Raw genomic sequence first — 22,339 nt, 5'->3', positions numbered from 1 at the left:
CTGCTTGCAAGAAGAAATTAATGTTTCAGCCAGTCATGGCTCAACTGGAATCGAGCCTCGCCAACAGAGAAATCCCCTCGCTCAAATAACAGACTGTAGAACGGGCTGCTGAGGCGACACACAAAAAATGCCTATAGTCTTGCCCTTGCTGCCTTAATAGCAAGTCTGTGACCTTTTCACCATGAGTCAGTGGAAACAGGAACAGTCACGAAAAACTCACAAAGTTGCGCAATATTATCTATAGTTAACTAGTCTCTTTTACTTATTTTAATCATTTATAAACATCGTTCTTTGGGAGCACTCCCAGTCAGAGTTCAGTACTTGTGCCACCTAGGTTATTCTTGTCTTTCTCAACACATAACTAACTTCCCTGTCTTTCTGTCTATTTCTCAACACATAAAGGGACATTAAAGGAAAATGTTAAGTTGGTCTAGATTGAAAGATTAGGCTTCTGTGATAATGAATGTATTGTTCGTATTGAGAACAAAGCTTTCGTAAGTAAGAAAATGACGGAAATGGAAGATCGGAGTGGTGTCTTCTGTTGTGGGCTGTGGCACCTCGCCTGTGACATAGGCACTGGCTCATTCATAGAGAGGAGCATAGAGGGAGGTCACATGGAGATTATGTCAACTCATCTATTTCGGCACAGGCAGTTCAAATTTAGGAGCAGCAGTGGGACCTTCGGCGGCAATTTTCTATGCGGCAAAAATGATATGCTGGCACACGGAAAACGACAACAGACCTCTAGACGAACAATCTATCGATGCAGCTCGACTTAACATTTTCCTTTAGTGTCCCTTTAAGCACCAGACTTTCTCACATTTTACTTAGCAGATGAGCCTCTATACACGCAATAAAGAAGGTTCAATATTTAAGTCATACGAGCATGCATGAAAGCCAAGTGCAGTCATATAAAAGGAGTGCCAGTAGCAAGTGTTTTAAGAGCAGCTGCTTTCCTTTTCCACAGTAACAAAAGGCACCCCTCACAAGCACAGCGTCATCTAAATGTAGTCGACCTTCACTGTGTCAATGCGAACTAATCTGGAGGATGTGTCACATGGCTAGTCTAGTTGGTTTGACATGTTTGGATGTGCTATAAAGTGAACACAGATGACAGACCAAGGATGTGTCTCATGTTCTCGATTGTCTCTATGTGTACCATACATTTCTGCACACACTGAACATCTATGGGCACTGTGAAGCTTGTGCAGGTTTGATGCATTTAGACAGTTGAGCCTCGACATAACGAACCCAGATATGACATATTATTGGATATAATGGAGTCAAGAAGAAACGTCTCTCACCAATATCAACATGTAATTAATATATGATTATAATATATATAGAATATAATGAGGCTACTTTCATGCTAAATGCAATAATGTTATTACGAGCTTAGACGGCCTGTAGTGCTATGTGTAGTTGTCACACGCAAGCAACTAAGTATATATGCATGTGTGCCATCCTCTCATTCATGGTCTGAGCGCACGGTAAAGTCCATGTAAACAGGTTTAATGTTTCTTTTTCCAACTGCTTTTTAATTTGGACGCGGCAACAACATCCCGCGAGGTAGCCATACTTTTATAAGAGCTTATTTGAGACTTCCTTTAATTTGTACCTTCAGATAATGCAAACCAATATTGCTGTCCCATTAGGGTCAAGCTATCAGGGGTTGACTGCATGCAGAAACCAAATGAGGCAGAATTCCAATTCCCCCCCCCCTCCTTCTTTTTAATCTGCAGTCATGAACAGCTACATAGCTATTGGACTACAAATCAGCGTTAGCTAACTTTGCATCCCATTATATATTATGAAACACATAGTTGATTTTTTTCTCCCAGGACTTTCAGGCCGACGATTCTTCCAAGTCTTTTTGTCATTGTCCGGCGACTCTCTGCACTCAGGGAGACCAAGCAGCCGCTTCACCGCGCGCATGTCACTCAGCAGCACATAGGGCTGTTCTTGTGGACTAGCAGAAACACAGGCACTGCCGCAGGTGGCGGCATTCCCGTTGTAGTGTGGGAGACACACAGTTTATGCTGTCGAGCATATTTATGCAATGGGAGGCCTGTCGGCAACATCGCACCTGAGATTCTGCAGAATATCCAGGTTTAGTAGCTCACGGGGTGATTTACGTGTTTACAGGGCGATTTATATCTTTGCGGAGCGATAAAGATGTTTGCGGGGCAATTTATGTGTTTGCAGGGCTATTCATGTGTTCGTGGGGCATGCCATTACACCGGGCCAGCTCAACGAGGTGTGTGAACTTTGAGCAAGACGGCCATGTGTCATTTATTTAAGTGTTGGACTGTGTGTTCCAGAAACTGGGCTAGAGAAGAAGGCGGTCACAATGTGGATTGTTGGTGGCCCCACTTACTTGGAAAAGACATCATGTACAAGAACTGATTGGTAGAATTTTAGTGAGGAGAGGTAAAATAAGAGTACCATTACAATTCGCAATGGTATTTAAAAGAGTGTGTAGACATAAGAAGGATGAAGCTAGCAAGCTGATCATTGGCCACCGCGAGTCGATGTATCCTACTTTTTTTGATAAACCCATGTATTCGAAAGTTCACCTCCCCGAATGCAAAGTGTCGTCGGGCGGCAACAAAGACACTTTGAAGAATAGTCTGCCTGGATGTCCTGCAAGAAGAAACTTAACTGACATCAACAGATAGAAAGGTTTGCAAAACTGCAACATTGTCTGTCTAGTACTGTCATAAAATCACATTCTACAGAGCCATTGTCTTTCGTGGCATAAAAGTGTGCTTGCTTTTGGCGTTGCAATCTGTTCCATATTCAGAACTTAATGTACACTAATTGACAAGCTCTAACGTCTCCACACTAATCTATACCCACCACTTCGTTGTGTATAATATTGTCGCAAAAGCAGTGCATTTTAGCTTTTAGCACTTTAATATGTAGCACAGATCTGTGTAAAGCACCCACCTTTCACTATGATGTGTGTGAACTTGCAAAAAGCGTCAGGCACGCATCCTCTATAAGCGTCTGACATGCCTCAGAAGCAAGCTTAAGCAAGACTACTGCACAGTCATTTTACTACTGTTCATATTGCTGTTTATATTCCAGTCTCTTTTCAAGCAGTTAAGCCAAGTTAAGCCAAACACGTACCTTCCCAGACGTACAAGCACCAAGTGACAGATGCTCTTCAAAACGTAAATCACTGGCCTATTGGAAGTGACATATACACTTGGCTTTCACAAGTCTTTTATTCTGTTTTGTGCGTTTTGGTTCTGCTGGGAAGGTGCGCTGTAAACTGCAACAAACTGCAGCTGATGCAGTTGCAGCGACGAGCTAAACCTCAGTAGTTTGGGGTGATCTGTGCCCAGCCTACCTCGTCTTGACAATCCATTCATGCATGAATGCTATTGTGGAAAGACCTAAAATGCATGATGTATCTTCTTGCCAGCGTTGTAACGCAAATCATCTTGCAGCAAAATACTGACGCTGCCTTTTCAGAATGCAGAATGAGTCAAATAACTGATTTCAATGCGGTCCTGCTTTTATGATCCTTTTGGCTACCGACCAGAAAGGTGGCTGCCGTCTGTGCCGTCTTTGAAGTGAAGAAAATTAATTTAATCAAGGTGGATGTTTATTGTGAATGTGGCAGTTTATAGCTTCTAAAGTTGTACAGGCACCTAATGCATCAAGCCTTTGACTGGCCACAAAAACTGGGCAAAAAGATGAAAAGGAAAACAGATCCTGTATGGCTATGTTTTTATGTTATGAAAAGCATGTGCATACATATGTACAGACATTGTGATACATAAAGCTGATGTCAGGCCAACTAGAATTCTCCTGTGATGCACCTCGTGCCAGAGGCTTGAACTGTGTCACTTAAATTTATGATTGCAATAAATTACTTCTTAAGCCTTAGCATTTCTTACTCAAATTGTAATATTCCTTGAGCTCCAAGATTCCAGATGGCTTCCTGAAATGTACTTCTCTAAGAGCCTCACACTTTACGTTACTTTAACAAGCTATTGAAGGAGCTATAGTTGCCTGTAATACTTTCAATCTGTAGTGATTCAAGAGCACACTGTAAACTCTGCAAAGGTAGACTATGCTACTCTGCAAGATATAATGTGCTTAATCTGTGCTCGAATGCACATAAACCATTCTTGCCGTGACAAAGGACAAAGAGAAAGTTCGAAGTGAGGCACTAGCTACAGAGTTTCCTGAAGTCCACACATACAACTAACTTAAAGCATGACCGACGCAATAAGACAGGGCACCAGCCACACCGAGTACAGAGTGACCGCTCCCATCTTCTCGTGCCACTGTGCGTTGCTACGCACCGTTGCCGGTCAGATATATTTTCCTGCCTGTACGCCGGAATGATGAACCCCGTGAGCCATGACCGCGGCGCCGGCGGCGTCCCAGCACTGCCGGCTCCCGACTCAATGGCAGCACGGAGAGGGACACCTTCCAGACAGCTGGCTGGCCATGGTAGTTGTACGCGCGGCACATGTAAATATCCTCGTCTTCGAGCGTGACGTTTTGGATGGCGAGCGTGAAGTCTGCTAGGATGGCGTAGCGCGCGCTCCGCTGTGGCAGCTGCTTGCCGTGTCGGTACCACTGTACGATGGGAGTCGGGTGGCCAACGGCCAAGCATAACAGCCGTGCCGTGCTTGACACGGTCACGGTCACCGTCGCGCTCGAGGGCTTGATCGTGGCCGGCACTGGTGGGGGTTAGTGACGGCGAATTTGTGGCGGCGGGAACCATGCGTCGAGGGGCACAGGAAATGGGTTGCAAGAAGGAAAAGGAGAGAGGAGAAGGTGCATGCATGGTTAGTATAGTGTTTAGCAGTGGTGTGCTGTTTTAGTTACAACAAAGCACACCATATCAAAGCAGGCAACTCATTCTTTCAAGATGCTTTGCAGCATTCCAACATGCACGAGACAGTACAAAGAAAAGTCAATGCACTATGCAGTTGAACCTTGTTATTATAACGAAGTTGCGTTCAATGCGAAAATACCTTTCTTATATCCAATATTACCTTCCTGCCAATACTGACGAGAAACATTTCAAACATTGTTATATCCAACATTTCGTTTTATCTAATATTTCATTATGTAGAGGTTTGATTACTGACCTATAACTGAAGTTCTACTCCAACATAAAACAGAGGCCGAAATAGAAAGGTATGAGGCAAGGGGGTTGTGGGGTAAAGAAAGTGATAAGAACCAACAAAACAACAAGTGTGGTTGGCGTCTGTTGCTTTCGGTAAAGTTGCCTGTCTAAATATTCAATCTCTTTAGCCTAACTGACTGGCCAAAGATGCAAGCCACGACTCTTTTGTGTACTGCATACAGCTTGCAAATTTTGTGCATTTAGTGCATAGCGCAGAACAACCTTCATTTGCAGATTAGCTCCGGGTTGTGCATCTACGCTTTTCTAAACCCTTTCATTTGCAATGTTAGTGTTAGAATGCACGTAGCAATCAGGCCACCTCAAAATGCTGTCCACTGGCATCAGAGTTACAGGTAGCTCCAGACAAGAACACCTCGACGTCCACTAATTTCTTTTCAGCCACTTGAACTCAAATCCTGCAGCAATGCTGAAAATATTGTACTGGCAGAGCTGCTTTCCACATAAATTAAAACTGATGAAAGCCTCCTATTAAGCATCACATTGTTGCTATGAGGAAGAACAAGACCTGCTTACAACAACAGAAGACAAGCTGGCTACAACTCTGTAGCCTACTAAAGTACATTCAAGTCCAGGGTATTGTATTACATTCCTCTGGCAGGTCAAGGAGGTTTACAGATCAGCCAGCATAAAAGGTTGGCAAAAAAAATTGTGGTTCATAGTATGTGCAGGACCGTTGTGCGGCTGGAAGATTGGTTTGAAGCAACTAAAGGACTCAGGGCGCCTTTACATGGTCCTCAAATTATCGCACTGACGCTATAATCATGTGTTGCGTGTCTAACTCATAAGCATAGTGTTATTTAATCTTTCCATCCCCTTTTCCTTTTCCCCCGTGTAGGGTAGCCAACTGGGCTCAGTCCTGGTTAACCTCCCTATCTTTCATTTATCATTTGCTCTCTCTCTCTCTCAGTGATAAGATAAGCGCCGCTTCCATGTCTGAACTTTCGCTATTACTTTAGGAAAGTTAGTTGCAACCACAAGAAGTCAAGCTTTCTCTACATTGACAAATTTGTAAGGCTGTGACTAAAAAGAAAATCAAGCCCGTGTTAGCCCTTATTTTCACACATTAGGACACTTGTAGCTCTTCTTTTTACCCCCAGTCAAGAATAAACAAGTACAATGAGCCAAGCATTTTATATCATTAAGGAGTCCTTTTTTAATGTTCGTATATATATATATATATATATATATATATATATATATATATATATATATATATATTGTAGTGAAGAGGAATGCCCGGCGCTGCAGGCACATCGCCAGTCGTCCGGGAGGCGCGAGCTCGAGATTGCCTGAGCCGCTCTGGTGCCTGCTGCTCTCTTGTACCGTATTCTTAGATTCTGGTGGAGGTGCTGCAGTTTTCGCCCAACCTGGAATTATGCACCCGAACTCTGCCATCCATCATGCCTGACGACCCCAGCCCGACATCACCACCGGTTACTCCAGCCATCGTATGTGCCGGTGCCCAGCGTCAGCGGGATCCTTACATCTTCAGCGGCACTGATGAGAAAGACGTTAAGATTGGCTGGAATCGTATGAACGCGCCAGCAACACCAACAAATGGGACGATCCCCTCAAGCTCAGCAACGCTATCTTCTATTCATCGGGCATCGCCAAGCTGTGGTTCAGAAACCACAAAGCCGATTTCCGCACGTGGGCTAGCTTCAAAACCAACATCACAGAAATTTTCGGCCGCCCTGGCGTGCTGTTACGGTTGGCGTCTGGAACCACGTGCAGAAAGGAATTTCACCCAACCTTCTCTCACCATGCCTCGTCGAAATGAGGCATGACTTCTCCTGCTACGTTCGGCATCTGGCACCATGTGCAGAAAGGAATTTCACTCGACCTTCACCCACCATGCCTCGTCGAAATGAAGCGTGACTTCCTACTTCGCCATGACCATATTCAAGTGTCTGCCGGTCTGGCGGAAGCCCCGTGGTGTTTACAGGCCTCTTTTGTGTGTGTGTGTGTGCGACTTTAGAGGGACCCTTTCCTCGAACGGTCAAACTCTACAGGAGAACTTCCACGAACCAGCAACGCACAAAGAGACGGACAAGCGTCTACAATTCCAGGAGGCTCGGAGGCGGGGCCCTCTTTCCGCCAATCTGACTCTGTGCCGGTCACGTAACGTCGACGGAAGCAAGATCCCTCCCACGATTGTAGAGAGCCTAATTAAGGGGCTCCGAAATGTACTTTAGATCACTTCAGTTTCTTCTCTTCATCTTTCACCAACCTTTGAATAAACCGTGCAAGTTTCGCACTAGAAATCGTCTCGTCCTTGCCTGGTCGCTATGGTCTACCGGATGCTTGCAGCCTGCCGACAACGCCACGCTACCCAATAGTAACGTCGGTCGAGCTTCGATAGGCAGGCGTCGCTACAACTCGGCAGCAGTACGACACGTTACCCTGGAGTACGCAACAGTGCGTAAACTTCGCGCTGAACAACGCCTACGAAGTCAATCCCAGCAAACTGGTGAAACGTTCACCAGCTACATAGAGGACATCGTCGACCTGTGCCGGCGTGTCAACCCGACGATATCGGAGGCAGACAAGGTACGTCACATCATGAAGGGCATTTCCGATTATTCCTTTCATACGCTCCTCTCCAAAAACCCAGGCACTGTCTCTCAGGTCATTGAGCTTTGCCAGAGTTTCGACGAGCTCTGCAGACAGCGCCTTCTCACGCGGCGCCCCCCTGCGTCCGACGAAACCCTCGCGAGCATGACCGTGACTCCCGAGATGGACTCCCTGCTTTGCCAAATAAAAGAGTTCATTCGTGCTGAGGTCGCTTATCAGCTTTCGCTGCTGTCCTCAGCCACACCACCACCTTCGCCTTTGCCGGCCAACCTTCGCCAGGTCAGCCACGAGCAAGTGAGCGCAGCTTTCCCTTCTGCCCGCGAGACTCCGCCGGTGCCAACTCCCGTTGCTTTTCCGGAAGTGACTGCACCTCTCAGCTATGCCGAGGCTCTTGCGCGGCCACCACCTCCGACCTTTGTGCCATCCCCCTCAGTCGTGCCACTGCATCTAGCTCCCCACTTCGTTCAGCTGCGGTACCCACACAGCAGTGGCCAATGGCACACTCCTGACAACCGGACAATATGTTTTGCCTGTGGTCTACTTCGTCATGTTGCACAATTTTATCGTCTCCGCGCAACGTCCTACCGCCATAGCTTTGACGCCGCAACATACGTTTCCCCATACCTGTTGTCCTCCGCGTCTCAGAACCCTGGCCACATGTCTTCTTACTCGGACCACCGCCGTTCGTTATCGCCTCGACGCCGCTTGATTTCGCCGATGCATCGTCGTCCTTCTTCGCCGGAACGGGAAAACTAATCGTCGCAGTTCCAGAGGCAAGAACTGCGTTACCCAGGAACAGACCAAGGCCTCTCCCTTCTCCAACTAATGTTATTGGCGTATTTGTGGACGGCGTCGCTGCACTCGCCCTCGTTGACACTGGTGCCGCAGTTTCAGTTGTTCGTGCCAAACTTTGCCGTTTGCTCAGAAAAGTAATGACGCCACTGTCCAACGTGTCACTTCAAACTGCCAGCACAGACCGCATCATGCCTGCAGCTGTGTGTACTGCTCGCGTTGTGACCAACAGCCTCCTCTACAACGCCGAATTTTTGGTGCTGTGTTCTTGTTCCCACTATATTATTTTGAGCTGGGACTTCCTTTCCGCTAATAAGGCCATCATCGACTGTTCTAGTGCTGAAGTGGAATTTCAAACGCTGTGTCATGCCCCACTCCTTGATGCTCGTGAACCTGAAGATAAAGTATTTGTTGCCGAAGACGTTACAATTCCACCACACTCATCTAACCCTTGCCACAGTGTCATGCAACATTGTTGCTAATGCCAGCGTACTTTTTACGCCATCTGCATTTTTCGCTCGTCGCAGATGTTCCCCGCTGCCTTTCGCTCTTTTGGATGTTCATGCCAGTGTCAGCAGACTGCTAGTCGCCAACAGATTGTCCTGTCCTCTCACTTTGCTTCATGGGGAGTGCGTTGGCCGTGCCCAGTATGTCGACCCTGCTGCCGTCATTGACATGCCAACTGGTTCCATCGTCACTCATGAGGTCGCCGGAGTGACCTTCGCAGCTTCATTGGCCTGTGTTCTTACTTTTGCCGCTTCATTCGGAATTTAGCATCCATCACTGCTCCCTTGAATCAGCTTCTACGGAGCGACATGAACGACTACGCCTCGTCCTCCGCTTGTGACAATGCCTTCCAAGAGTTGCGCCATCTACTGACCTCACCGCCTATATTGCGTCACTTCAACCCGACAGCTCTGAACGAAGTGCACACCGACGCCAGCGGTGTTGGACTCGGCGCTGTGCTCGCGCAGCGCAAATCTGGATACGAGTACGTCGTTTCATACATAAGCCGCGCCCTCACCAAAGCCGAGAAGAATGATTCCGTTACGGAGAAGGAATGTTTGGCCATAATCTGGGCACTTGGTAAATTTCGGCCCTACATCTATGGCCGCCCGTTTGACGTGATTACAGACCACCAAGCACTTTGTTGGCTGTCCACGTTGAAGGACCTCTCAGGTCGATTAGCTCGCTGGGCTTTGCGGTTGCAAGATTTCAACGTGTGTGTTGTCTACAGCTCTGGCGGCCGCCACACCGATGCCGACGTGCTTTCTCGTTCGCCCGTGTCAACTGAAAGCGATGCCTGCCTCGCTGCCGTTGACCAAGTACTTTCATTCCCTACAGGCTGCGACATGGCTTCGAAGCAACGCAAGGATGCCTGGATTAGTACTCATCCGCTTCCTTTCAAACCCGTCGACTGTTCCTTCACCTTCTTGAGCTTTGCGCCGCCAAGCATCTCACTTCGAAATTCGGGATGGACTTCTCTATCGCCGGAATTACGTCTCTGACGTCCACAAGTGGTTGCTGATCATACCTCGACATCTTCGTGGTGAAGTATGTTCTGCCTTCCATACTGACCTACAGTGTGCACATGCGGGTGTCTTTAAGACGTACACCCAGCTTCGCTCCAGGTATTATTGGCGTGGCATGTACACCTTTGTGTGCAAGTACATTCGATCGTGCCCTCAGTGCCAACGCTGCAAGGTTCCTGCTCACAGCATCTCTGGTCCGCTCCAGCCAATCTCATGTCATGCCAGGCGCTTCGATCGCATGGGCATTGACCTCTATGGACCCCTCCCGAGCTCGGCTTCCAGAAACCGCTCCATAGACGTCGCCATCGACCATTTGACGCGATACGCAGAAACAGTCGCTCTGTCTGCTGCCACCGATCGTGATATTGCATCCTTCCTCCTGAAAAACTTTATTCTACATCACGGTGCACCTCGCAAACTTTTGAGTGATAGAGGATGTGTCTTCCTCTCCGAAGTCGTAAACGCGCTCCTTGCTGAATGTTGCATCATTCATCGCACCACCACCATCTACCATCCTCAAACTAATGGTCTGATGGAAAGATTTAACCGCACCCTTGGCGACATGCTCTCCAAATACGTCGCCTCTGATCACACTGATTGGGACCTCATTTTGCCAGTCATCACGTTCGCCTACAACACTGCACCACAGGCAACCACAAACTTCTCCCCATTCTTCCTCTTGTATGGCCGCGAACCTTCAGCTACTCTCAACACCATTCTTCCGTACAGACCCGACTCATCCGAATGTACACCCATCTCTGAAGCTGCCCGCCGCGCAGAGGAATGCCGTCAGCTCGCCCATTCCTTTACAGCCGTCGACCAATGGCAACAAAAGTCTCGACGTGACGATGATCAGCCGCATTGTCACTTTCTTCTGGACTCCCTTGTGTGGCTTTGGGTTCCCGCAATTCCTGTTGGACTCTCATCCAAGTTTGTGTCCAAATATCAAGGACCCTACTGTTTTGTCACGCAGACATCACCTGTGAACTATATTGTCGGGCCTGTCACGCCACCTACGAACCAACGCTGTCGTGGTCGTGAAACCACCCACGTACAACGCCTGAAGCCGTATTACGACCCCATGATTCTGTGTTCACCATGAGTCGCCAGGATGGCTCCTTTTCCTATTGGGGGCGATTGTAGTGAAGAGGAATGAATATGAATGCCTGGCGCTGCAGACCCAGTGCCAGTCTTGCGGGAGGTGCGTGCTCGAGTTTGCTTGAGCTGCTCTGGTTGAGACACGCTGCCTGCTGCTCTCTTGTACTGTATTTGCATATATATATATATATATATATATATATATATATATATATATATATATATATATATATATATATATATATATATATATGTGTGTGTGTGTGTTTGTGTATATATATATATATACTGAGCTCTTTCTTTTTTTGTTTCGTTCCTCCTCTCTCAATTTGTGTATATCTTGTACATTACAATGTTTGAAACTGTGTAATTGTACTAGTTTTGTTTATATACTCCTTATTTTCAGTTATTATGCCTTTCTAATCCCTTGTACGCCTGCTGCTAAGTTATTCACCTGTCTTCTTATGTAATAAACTAAAGCAGTACCGATAGGAGGTCCTCTAAATAGCCTTACTTTGAGACCTCCTCTTGCTGACAGTTATCGTACACCAAACATTCTTGCCCCTTTAAACAGTGTTATTAAACTAGAAATGTCGACTAAATTTGAAGCTACAAATAGCAACATCCTGTGCTCTAAAAAAAGATGGTAATGCTTTAACACTGATAGTCACATACACAGAACCATGCGCAACCAAAATGCACAGATTTGCATGCACTCAGTGTTAATACCGGGGCATGCAGTCGGGTGAACTTTAAACGAAGGCAATGTAACATAATGTGCACCAAGTCATATAAAGTACTATACTTTCCTTTGATGTAGTATTTGTAGCAGCTGGCATCCCAAATGACCATGCCCAAATACAGACGCCTGACTGACCAATGAAGTTTTGTCCTAAATTCACACTCTGGCTATGGGAGACATGCCACAGTAAGAAAGGGGGGGGGGGTCTCTAGATTAAGTGATGTACCATCTGGGGTCCTTTTTACCATACAATACAGAGTGTGGATTTGGGACAAAAATCCCAAGTGTTTCTGCATTCGCCCATGCCACTCCTTTGTTGGAGTGCAGCATACCAGAGCTTGAAATCAAAACAATGACTTAAACGTGCTCAGCATCCGAACGCTATGTAGTACCACTACAGAGGCAATGCAGTAGATGAATCAAATTAATCCTCATGCAGAACTGGCTTTGCCGCTCAGCATTTCTTTTTTTTTCGAAATTTTCTTTCAGCTACGCCTAACTATGCGGACTTCACCTTGCAAGACTCAAGACAACCATTGCGTTCTCAGAGTTTCCAACTAGAGAGACAAATCTCGTTGTTTACCCTCTGAAAAGTAAGTGTCGTGACAGTGCCGTGAGACTTACACCACAAGAACTAATGATGGCACAAGCAGTGAGGCCTCAAACAGCTCGGATACAAAGAAGGCCACACTGCCAGTATCAAATTAAACGTGACAATGTGAGCAGCACACTGGCTTCAGTACACTCTTCACTGTCATGAAGCATACATGCTTTCGAGTACTATCAGAACTATGAGAGCAGCACACAAAGCCTCACATGTTTTCCCTTAAGCTATCATTCATAGATAAGTTCATTGGAATGATCACAAAGCACTCAAAGTTCCCTAAAGCCATGCACTTAGCTTACCATGTCTTTATTTTTTGTAGACTGTGTGTAAACTGATGGGGCCCACATTGCATGAGTCTGCATGCAAGAGTCTGCACCAATTTGCCGTCAAACAGATTTGCAATGTCAGGAGTGCGTCGACGTAGCTTAATGACAAGCCCTGCTGCCTCAAGGTTAAGTGTGCTGAAGTTTGCTGGCGAGGAAAAGAAAGGGAGAATGCATTATGGATACCTTCTCCTTAACTCACCGAACACAACAAGGTTGGTGACATGTGACACCTTCTGGCGCCCGTCATCGGCAGTGCACCGGTAGGGGCCTGCGTCGTCACCGGTCAGCTGGAAGATGTGCAACGAGCCATCAACCAAGATCTTGAAGCGCCCCTCATTGCTCTCAACCGACTCATCACGGAAGGTCCACGTGACAGACACTATCAGGAACGGCCGGTCGAGGCACGACAGTGTCACGTCAGAGCCGGCGTTGGCTGTCACCTCGGGCTTTGCGTGTGCTGCCATTTCTACCGGACGGTGCACGGGCGGTGACAGGTCTGCAAGAAACCAAAGTTTTGATTATTCTGGATTGGATTAACCGACTCATGGATCTGTTTTCGTCGTAGTACCATAGATCAGAATCTAAGGTCATGCCACAATGAACCCTATTGTTAGAAATGTTATGCTCACTAATCCTAGACCCATTTTTGCAGTCTTTCTCTCTTTTCTTTTTTTTTTATTTACAAAGGCAAAGCTGCTTCTTTTTTGGTGGGAGTAGCAGAGGTACTAAAAATCAGTAAGTGTTTTACCTTCATTTGTTGGCTCAGGATTTAGAATTGGAGTCTGCGTCGTTGTGGACATGTGTGAGGTGGTACTCTCTGCAAAAGAAAGTGTTTGCTTATTATGATGACTTTTAACTTCCTATACATTGAAAGAGAGGCTTTTTTATTGGGACAAACATAATTACTACTAAATGCACTTCGCTTCCGCTCTATATTATTCCACTCTATAAAACATGCAAGACCGACTGAAATTATTTAACATATGAAATGAAAAAAATGTGCCCAGCATATCTGCCTTTCGAAACTTTTGAAGACAGCTGAATCAAAAGGTGGTCCGGAATAGCTGATCTTAAATTAATGGTAGTAGTCTGCATAGTTGCCCGGACACATTTTGATAAAAGAAATGTAAACCACGAAACAAAAGGCTTCTGTGGTCAAACCAAGCTCAAATGCACTACCTGATACAAGTTGACAAGTTTCAGGAATGCCTGTTCATCACGATCAGTACAACTCATGTGATCGGCAGGACTCCATCCTTGACAATATTAGTCCAAACTGTGCCAATATAATCTTGGACTCAGGGGTTAAAGAGCTAAGTTTAGACTTTAAATAATCTCTTCCCCCCTATGAACAAGGTTACTCTTTTGAAAGAACATGTTTTTTTAGCCCCTACCTGGAATTAAAATGAAAAGCTGGAGATACATGTCACCTTAGGTGATCCTAGACTCTCGCCTGTCATTGTAACAGCAAACCAGTGACAGACGGCGCCTTCGCTGTGGCAATTACTTCATCAATTCTGGATCACCGCGGATGATGTGTGCTCTGGGTTTATTATAGACTGTCGAGATAGCCAACTGAATGTCAGCTGCTGATGGAAACGATCACATTATAAATGCCACTGCACAATGATGCTGTGCCTATGAGCATGTGCAATGCAGTAGTTGCATTGTTGGCAAAGGACCCCTCATGTGACAGTACGTACACACACTAAAAGAAAGCGTGGCAATCAAGGCTTCATATGAAAGCAGTGAAACTGTTCAGCGGGAAGACTGCTGCAGACCCCTGCTGGAAGTGTGCGTGCCCCCTCGTACCCCACCGGGGCCAGGGGCAGCTCGTCAGCATGTGTCGTCGTTATGTCAGTTTTTTTTTATCTGTTCTCTTGTGCACGGTTCCCATTTAACTGTGGGCTCTTATGCTGCAGAGTTACCTGTAAGTTTATTAAAAGTATTTTGTTCCCTGCACTGCCTCTTCTAGCTCGTGAAGGGATGCTCGCAAACCCCTCCCCAATACCAGTCGCTTCAAGAGGTCGTCAAGAAGATGCTCAGCACTACGCCTCCTCTGCACAAAATCAGAACGTAAACCAGGCAGTGGCTTAGCCAGGCAGTCTAGTTATACTAGGCTCCCTTATTACACAACATTCAGTGTACAACGGAAGTGTTCAAATAGTGAAATTTCTGAATCAAATCAAATACAAATACTTTTTTTTTTCATTTCCAAAGCCACATGAAATATGAAGTTTGCGTGGAGTCTGTTTGGCAAAAGAAGGAATCAGCCTTACATGCACACACACATGCATGTAATATCCTTAACTATTACACATCCGGACAACTGAGGAAGTTTTAAATGATAAGCAACTGGCTGCAATTACTATGTGGAGTACCGTGACAATGACAGTAGTGAAACAAGGGAACAGCATGTTGCTAGATCCACTTGGAGTGTTGTGTTCACCGACGGAGAGTAGTTACATACTACATCATTGTGTATTGTTTTAAAGGGATGCAAACATGGTGAGACTGACCAAATACAGTTGAACCTCGTTATAACACTCATATCGGACACAAAAGCACCTTCGTTATATCTGATATTCGTTATAGGCACCAATCTGCTAACACTGGTAATGGCGATAAAGTTGTTTTATATTCATTTTGTTATATCCAAAAATTCGTTATATCCATGTTTTTATATTGAGGTTCGACTGTACTAACAAGCTGGGACAAATTCGCATACAGGCTGCCTAAATGCGAGCCATATTCTTATTGAGTGACTATAAATTATTCACCACAAGTTATCTGTGCTGTGCGGTCGCTCAGAAACTGGTGCCCGTGTGCAACAACTTCAGCTATTCTGCCCCGGAATCATTCAGAACAGTCCTCACAAATGTTGTTCTAGTATCTTCGAGATTTCGATAAGTGCTTTTCTTCTTTGCATATTAGAAGAAAAAATATTAGACAACTTCGAATAGCGAATTTTCAAATCAAGTATGATTTGACTAGCAGTGACTATTCAATTCGTACTCAAAATTTCAAACATTTGTGTGTAGCACACAACCAGTGTGATGAAAGAAATTCAAAATTCTTAAAGCAAGGAAACAAAGATTGTTAAGCCCCACCAGTAACGACAGCCTGGACACACACGTGAGCGCAGCCATTGTAGCAGCACTTGCGGATGTCGGGACAGTCGGCGTCCACTCGGCAAACATCTCGGCAGTCGGCTCGGACCACGGCTGCAGGTTGTGCCTCGACTTCGGCTACGGGGCAGTGGCCAGGCTTGTTCACTGTTCAATAAGAAAAACTCTTGTTGCAGTGAACTTACACATGTCAAAAGTGTCGTCTCGAGCTAAAGCAGAAAAACGCAATATACTGCAACAATTGTGCCAGCGTTCTTTTACAACTTTGCAGAATTCTGTTCCGTTCCGCATTCTTTCTGAATTGCTATTGTGATGGTCTTTGGAATTTTTGTTTGGTGTGCAGAAAGTGCAGTTTTACCATTCTTTTTATGTGATTCATTAGTATAAAATATCATACTGTTTGTTCTTGAAGTTGTAGAAATCCTACCGCACGCTTCTCACACGTAAAATGATGACACTTAGCAAGTATCAGGGTTTAAAAATGTTGCATATTTTAGTTTTATGCTAAAGTGTGTCTCAAAATTGCACCATCTGCATTATCACGATGTCATGGGACAGCCCAATTTGCTTATTTCATGTAGCAGTAAGAAGAGGTGGTGATAACATCACTCATAAAACATATAAGCAAGATTGCTGCATGGATATCTTGTGGTTACGCTCGTGTGTAGCAGCTGCAGCAATTGCAAGAAGAGCGAGCCAGTGTATCATGACGTCATGAGGCATCCACCTCCTGAGCATTGAAGCCAGAATTGTTTTATAGAAACAAGTAACCAGGGGACTCTTACACTTGCCAGTGATGATTCTTTAGAGTTAATAGAACTTGAGCTGCACTGAATGCAAACAGCAAAAAAGAAATGACAGCCCAAAAATGCCATGTCACATTCACAGCAAGAAATGGTGAAGAAACACAGGACACCAGGCATTAACTTGTTCACTGTTCAACGTAACAGCAATGTACCGTACACAAAAGTGGATCAGCAGAACACTTTTACCAACCAATGTCATAGCGCTTCAATGACTGAATTTCCAACTTGTCTTGCTGGTCTCATTCAGCTGTAATTTATGAAAATAGTAACACATAACGTGCAAATTTTATTATTATATGGCAATGCACACACCTTGTCGTGACGGGCATAGTCAACACACAGTGGTACCTTCACAGGAATAGCGTGTGCACTTGGCAAACTCTACATTGTGTCGTCCTGTATTTTGCAATGAAACTGAGGTTTACTGAATTATGGTTGTACTGATGCCGAGTTAACTCCTTTACACGCTTGTGGAAGAAAACACAGCTCACTGTTATATAGTTCCTAAAATATAAAACAACATTTATGAGTCAAAATTTGCAACGACAAACTTCACAGGAAGCCCTGTTTTTGAAGCAGAGAACCACTGCTACTGGAGCATTTCACATTACCTCTACGGAATGCTTTACGACAGTATTATGGCACATGATTTCTGCGGCAAGTGACACTGGCACCTAGAGTGCCCATGTCAGGTGATTTGCTTTTAATTTTGCCATGTTCCATGACTCCTGTTTCCTCAAGGTGAAACAATTGAAAGCCAAGCTATGCAACACATTGGTTCAGAGGACTGCCATGGGGCAGTTCAAAGTACACATACAAAGCGCCAGACATGCAAAGCGAAACCACAATGAAAGGCTTGGCAAACGCTCACCAAGGCGACACACCGGACGATAGTTGGCGCTGCCGTCGGCACTTCGGTATGCCTCATTCCTGCAAAGCTCTTCTTCGTGGCACGAAAAGGTCTGAAAAAAAATGCAAACACCTAACGTTACGGTCGTCATTCCTGACTCATACACAAAGCCTGGCTCTTTGATAATTGTCACATGATGCTTCAATGTAGACTATTTTTAAAGCAGACCTAAAGGGAACTTGGAAACCTGTTCATCTGAAAAGTTCCTTACAACACAATCTGACAATGCATAGCATAGCTGTGGGTTTAAATTAAGACAGGACCTTCAGCATAGTACTACAGTCAATGCATTCATAATGCAGACTTTCATAAAGAATCACCCACTGCTCTTTACTGAGACATTCAAACAAGATAGTGATTTTGGCAAGCATACAGGAATGATCTAATCAATAGAAGAAGTTCTAGTCTAGTACACACTGTAAATGGATGCAGGTGCAAACCATGCTTCGAAGCCATGGCCACCTTAGAGTACCACCGCAGCAGAAATCTCAAAAGCATTCAGCGTTGGAAAACTCAGTGACAGAGCCAAAATTCCAGTGGCTTAGCCTGTGAAAAAAGAGTTTGCTCTTCCGAACCAATGTGCCTTATGTACATCTCTATGCGCCTTATGTACGTACTCAAAAAACTGAACGTAAGTTTTAACTTTTGCTCATACCTGTTTGCCTTTTCTGCTGTTTGATAGTGACAGCTTTCTTTAGCTACTTCACCCACTTTGGATGGACTTTGGCCGATGTCACACAATAAAAGCCTGCAGGAGAGTAAACTTCGACCACTATAGGCATGCAATGTCTTGCCAAGCAGACAACATGTCACCGAGTAGCATGCTTGCTGCTCGATGCTTTCTGCCCTTGTAGACTACTTGGGTGACTGGGCATGTTCTCCTGGGTGTGTGCCCGAACAGATAACTTTACCAATGCATAAATGATAACAGTATGTGCCCATTCTTGGGCAATCTCCCAGGAGAAAAAGGTGCGAACGCATGCAAAGGATTCTGTTTGTCCTGACGAATTCCCGTCTTTCATCTGCATTGTGAATGCACTTCAGCAAGGACCAGTACAAGGAACTTGCCAGTACAAGGAAAGAATTTGGAAGTCTGATGCGCATAGTGGTGCCACCACTACCCTCCACTGCCACCACCAAGCTGCAGTGTGTGTGGTAAGCGCCGGTTGACACCAAAACAAACACAGCGCACAAAGGTGTGGTCTCTGCAGTAGCTTTAGTGCTAACCCTCCTTCACCCTTTCCCCATGAAGAAAAGAAGGAAAACATTACAGGCAGTGTCCAAATCCAGCGTCCAGTAACCGATTCCCTCGTAGTAACTAAAACAGACCTCCTAGACGATAATTCTGCGGGCTGTATAAGGGGGGGGATTAATAACTAAAGAAAAATAACAGCAAGTCCTTGCGCTCACCCTCTGCAACAGCAAGCTGTAGAAACTGTATCCACGGAAACCAACACTGGTAATAAGCAGCTTTCAATGGCCTGCAGCTGTACCTTCCAGCACTCCCAGGTTTCACCACACAGCATGTTGCGAAGCTCGATGCCATAAAATTGTCTGCGGCTACAAATTTCTTTGCACGAAATGTGCAGAAAAAGATTACTGACTGTATTTTTTTACAAATTGTCTCTTGAATTTATGCTAAGTAAAGGTCTTCCTTTATTAAATGTGCTGAGCCTGCTCGATTGAGTACGGTATGGTGTGCGACCTTCACAATTAAGTGACCTGTGTAACGAAGGATTTACGAGGTCCCAAGTGCGTCATTATAAAAGCATTCGATTGTAAGTTAATTTACAAATGCATGATACCGAATCACTCGCACCTTGGTGACTTTTGCCAGGAATTTCACTTTCACTGTTCATTTGTGGGCTTCTTGATCTTACATTTCTTGGCGGGCGTTTGTCTTTCGTTTCTGCACCTCTACCGGCTTTCCAAACTCCTGCTTGTGCCAAGGCTTATCTTTCTGATATTGCCCAGAAGTATGATTAGCTAAATTAGCTACACTTCAGATCTCCCTTTAGTAGCCCCTTAACAACTGTCAGTCATAATAAAGTTGCAACCAAATGGCTTACTCATTTTTCTTTTACTATTTTCCTAGCACTGCCACCCTGGGTCCCCCTTTTTCTTTTTCGCTCTCTCTCTGCTCGCCTCTGCAGCCCCATTCTCGGCCCATTCTCCCAAGAAGCTGCAGGCCATATTTGTTGACAATGACACCGACAATGGGTCATGCTTACTTCGCAAGGGTTGCTGCAGCGGCATTGGACGCAACCACGGTGGTCCACCGTCTGGTTCTTCCCAAGGGGACACTGCAGGTCCTCGCAGTTCGACGGGAGGCACTCCGGTGCTGGTGTCTGTGGTGGAGCTGCTGGTGTCAACGGGAACGGTGCCGGAAACGGCGTGACCGCCATCGGTGGCTTAACACGTGGGTCCAACTCCTCGTCCGATCCCTCATGCTTCCAAGAAGACGGTGGCATCTGTTTACCGTCGTCCAAGTCGGGTTCACTGACTTCGTGTTCGGGGGTATCCTCTGCAAGCACAGAGATCAAAGCAGTGCCTGAAGGTGCGGTTCTGCTGGGCAAGGAGCTCAGCATTGTTTAAGAAACAATGTGTGAGCCAGAATGTGTTCGAGAGTTGCGAGCTTCGTGTGCCGGTTTGCAAACTCTAGTGAGCGTGTGCCAGCCATGATTAGTGAGAGTTGACGGCCAACAGAAGCGCACAGAGTTCTTACAACTGTTATAAAACGACATGTGGGCCCAGTTTTGTTGACAGCTTTGAATTCTACCCACAGTTAAATCTGTTACTCTTACAGTTACATAAAATGTATTCCCCTATTCAAGGCATTCAAGCTTACAAAGAACATCTAGAATCATTTTTTATAGCTGCATCTCCATGCAACTTACAGTTATAGAACATTTGAATAATATAGCTGTTTTAAATTGATATTGACACGTGCACTTGCCTATCTTTATCGAGCGACCACGTTTCGCCGCCTAACAAATGTTATCGCAAAGCGCGGGACGCGCCTGCATGTATCCGAAGTTTCTGGAATGTTATCGACGCTTCTATCAGCTGTCTGTTGTCGCCGAACCTTGTGTTATATGATTTCATCGCGTGACGCAAATGATGTAGAACTTTGTGGAAGACATGCGGGTCCCAACGATTAGTCTGGAACATTCGAAGACTGCTGTATAAAAGCCGACGCGCTTGACCCGCTGATGAGATTATCGCAGATCGCCGACTGCGTTCGCCGCTGTCGCCATTCTTTGAGCGTAGCCTCTTTTTGAGGGCACAAGTTCACCCAATAAAACGCTAGTTTAGTCTTACCCAGTTTGGCTGCTTTCTTCACCGTCGCTACCACGTGACAATATTCAGCAGCCTATATATGTCCTATCCTGTTTTTACAGGACAGGACATAAAGGTTTCAAAAGGTTACAAAGGTTTCATAAAGGTTACCAAGGTTCATCTTCCCGTTAGTGCTTACATGGTAAGAAAACATTTAGCTGATTATTCCAGTTTTCCCATAAGAGCTTTCCAGTGTTCCGTAGCATACTGACAGGCTTTCTTGCACTCTAATATATGTCCACACGCAGGTAAAATAAAGGAAAGACAACCCGCCGTGGTTGCTCAGTGGCTATGGTGTTGGGCTGCTGAGCACGAGGTCGCGGGATCGAATCCCGGCCACGGCGGCCGCATTTCGATGGGGGCGAAATGCGAAAACACCCGTGTGCTTAGATTTAGGCGCACGTTAAAGAACCCCAGGTGGTCAAAATTTCCGGAGTCCTCCACTACGGCGTGCCTCATAATCAGAAAGTGGTTTTGGCACGTAAAACCCCAAGTATTATTATTATTATTAAAGGAAAGACTCTCTGTTTCCATTTATATGCCTGACTACTTCCATACCATAAACTCGTCTAAAGAAAATTTGAATTTTCAACTAGCACCAGTTTTCTAGTCTCAAGTGTAATGATATACTTTGGTAATGAATTGTTTTCAAGTAACTCAACAAAACTGGCTTATAGGGGTGAGGGTTCAAAACTGGCTCATAGGATAGTGATCAAAGCATGTTTTTATTGTCCATCCTATCACTGCATTTCATAATGTGTAAAAAGCAGCACCAATGGGAAGCATGCTCATGCACAAGCCTCCCTCACCATGTCTGCTAATCACAAAATTTGTACACGGCTGCTCATAAGATAGCCTTGAGTGCCACTGAAAACAGCCAAAGCTGCCTTGGTAATGACAAATGCTATGACAATGACATGGCAGCAAAGGACATGACAACGAAGGTGACACCAACGCACAACAACTGATGAAATGATGGCATCACAATGACAGTCAAAGGTGACGACAATGACAACAAAATGAAGACAACAATGACAGCAATGAGATCAACAGCACGGCAACTATGACTATGATACGAGGCCAATGTGTTGCTGATAACGACGACAGTGGCAGAACAGCGATGACAACTCCAAGACAGCACCATGGCTCACATGAGATGAACCCAAGATTGAATACTATCTGGAGGCAGTTTCTTTCTTTACGGCAGCTTTTCCTGTCAAGAAAACATAACATTGGCATCTGTCCCAGATGCCACAAACTCTCTCCGTCAAACTACTGCACAAGGCAGGTACAGCTGATGTGACTTCAT

At 45.5% G+C, this 22,339-nt stretch overlaps 1 protein-coding gene across 1 annotated transcript in view; it reads right to left on the bottom strand.

Annotated features, from left to right (window-relative positions):
- LOC142588854 (uncharacterized) overlaps positions 1-22,339 on the bottom strand; it is a 70,743-nt gene that overhangs the window by 5,656 nt on the left and 42,748 nt on the right. Inside the window, exons 19-24 of the mRNA XM_075700674.1 lie at positions 19,923-20,215; positions 17,653-17,743; positions 15,958-16,122; positions 13,596-13,664; positions 13,047-13,343; positions 4,320-4,703 (exon numbers count right to left, since the gene is read on the bottom strand). Of these exons, the coding sequence (XP_075556789.1) occupies positions 4,320-4,703; positions 13,047-13,343; positions 13,596-13,664; positions 15,958-16,122; positions 17,653-17,743; positions 19,923-20,215 (1,299 nt within the window). The remainder of the gene's footprint in view (positions 1-4,319; positions 4,704-13,046; positions 13,344-13,595; positions 13,665-15,957; positions 16,123-17,652; positions 17,744-19,922; positions 20,216-22,339) is intronic.

Source organism: Dermacentor variabilis, chromosome 7 (assembly GCF_050947875.1).
Source record: "Dermacentor variabilis isolate Ectoservices chromosome 7, ASM5094787v1, whole genome shotgun sequence".
NCBI classification, from domain to species: Eukaryota; Metazoa; Arthropoda; class Arachnida; order Ixodida; family Ixodidae; genus Dermacentor; species Dermacentor variabilis.
The sequence above is the reverse complement of the archived record's forward strand: the minus strand, read 5'-3'. Positions and strand labels throughout refer to the sequence as shown.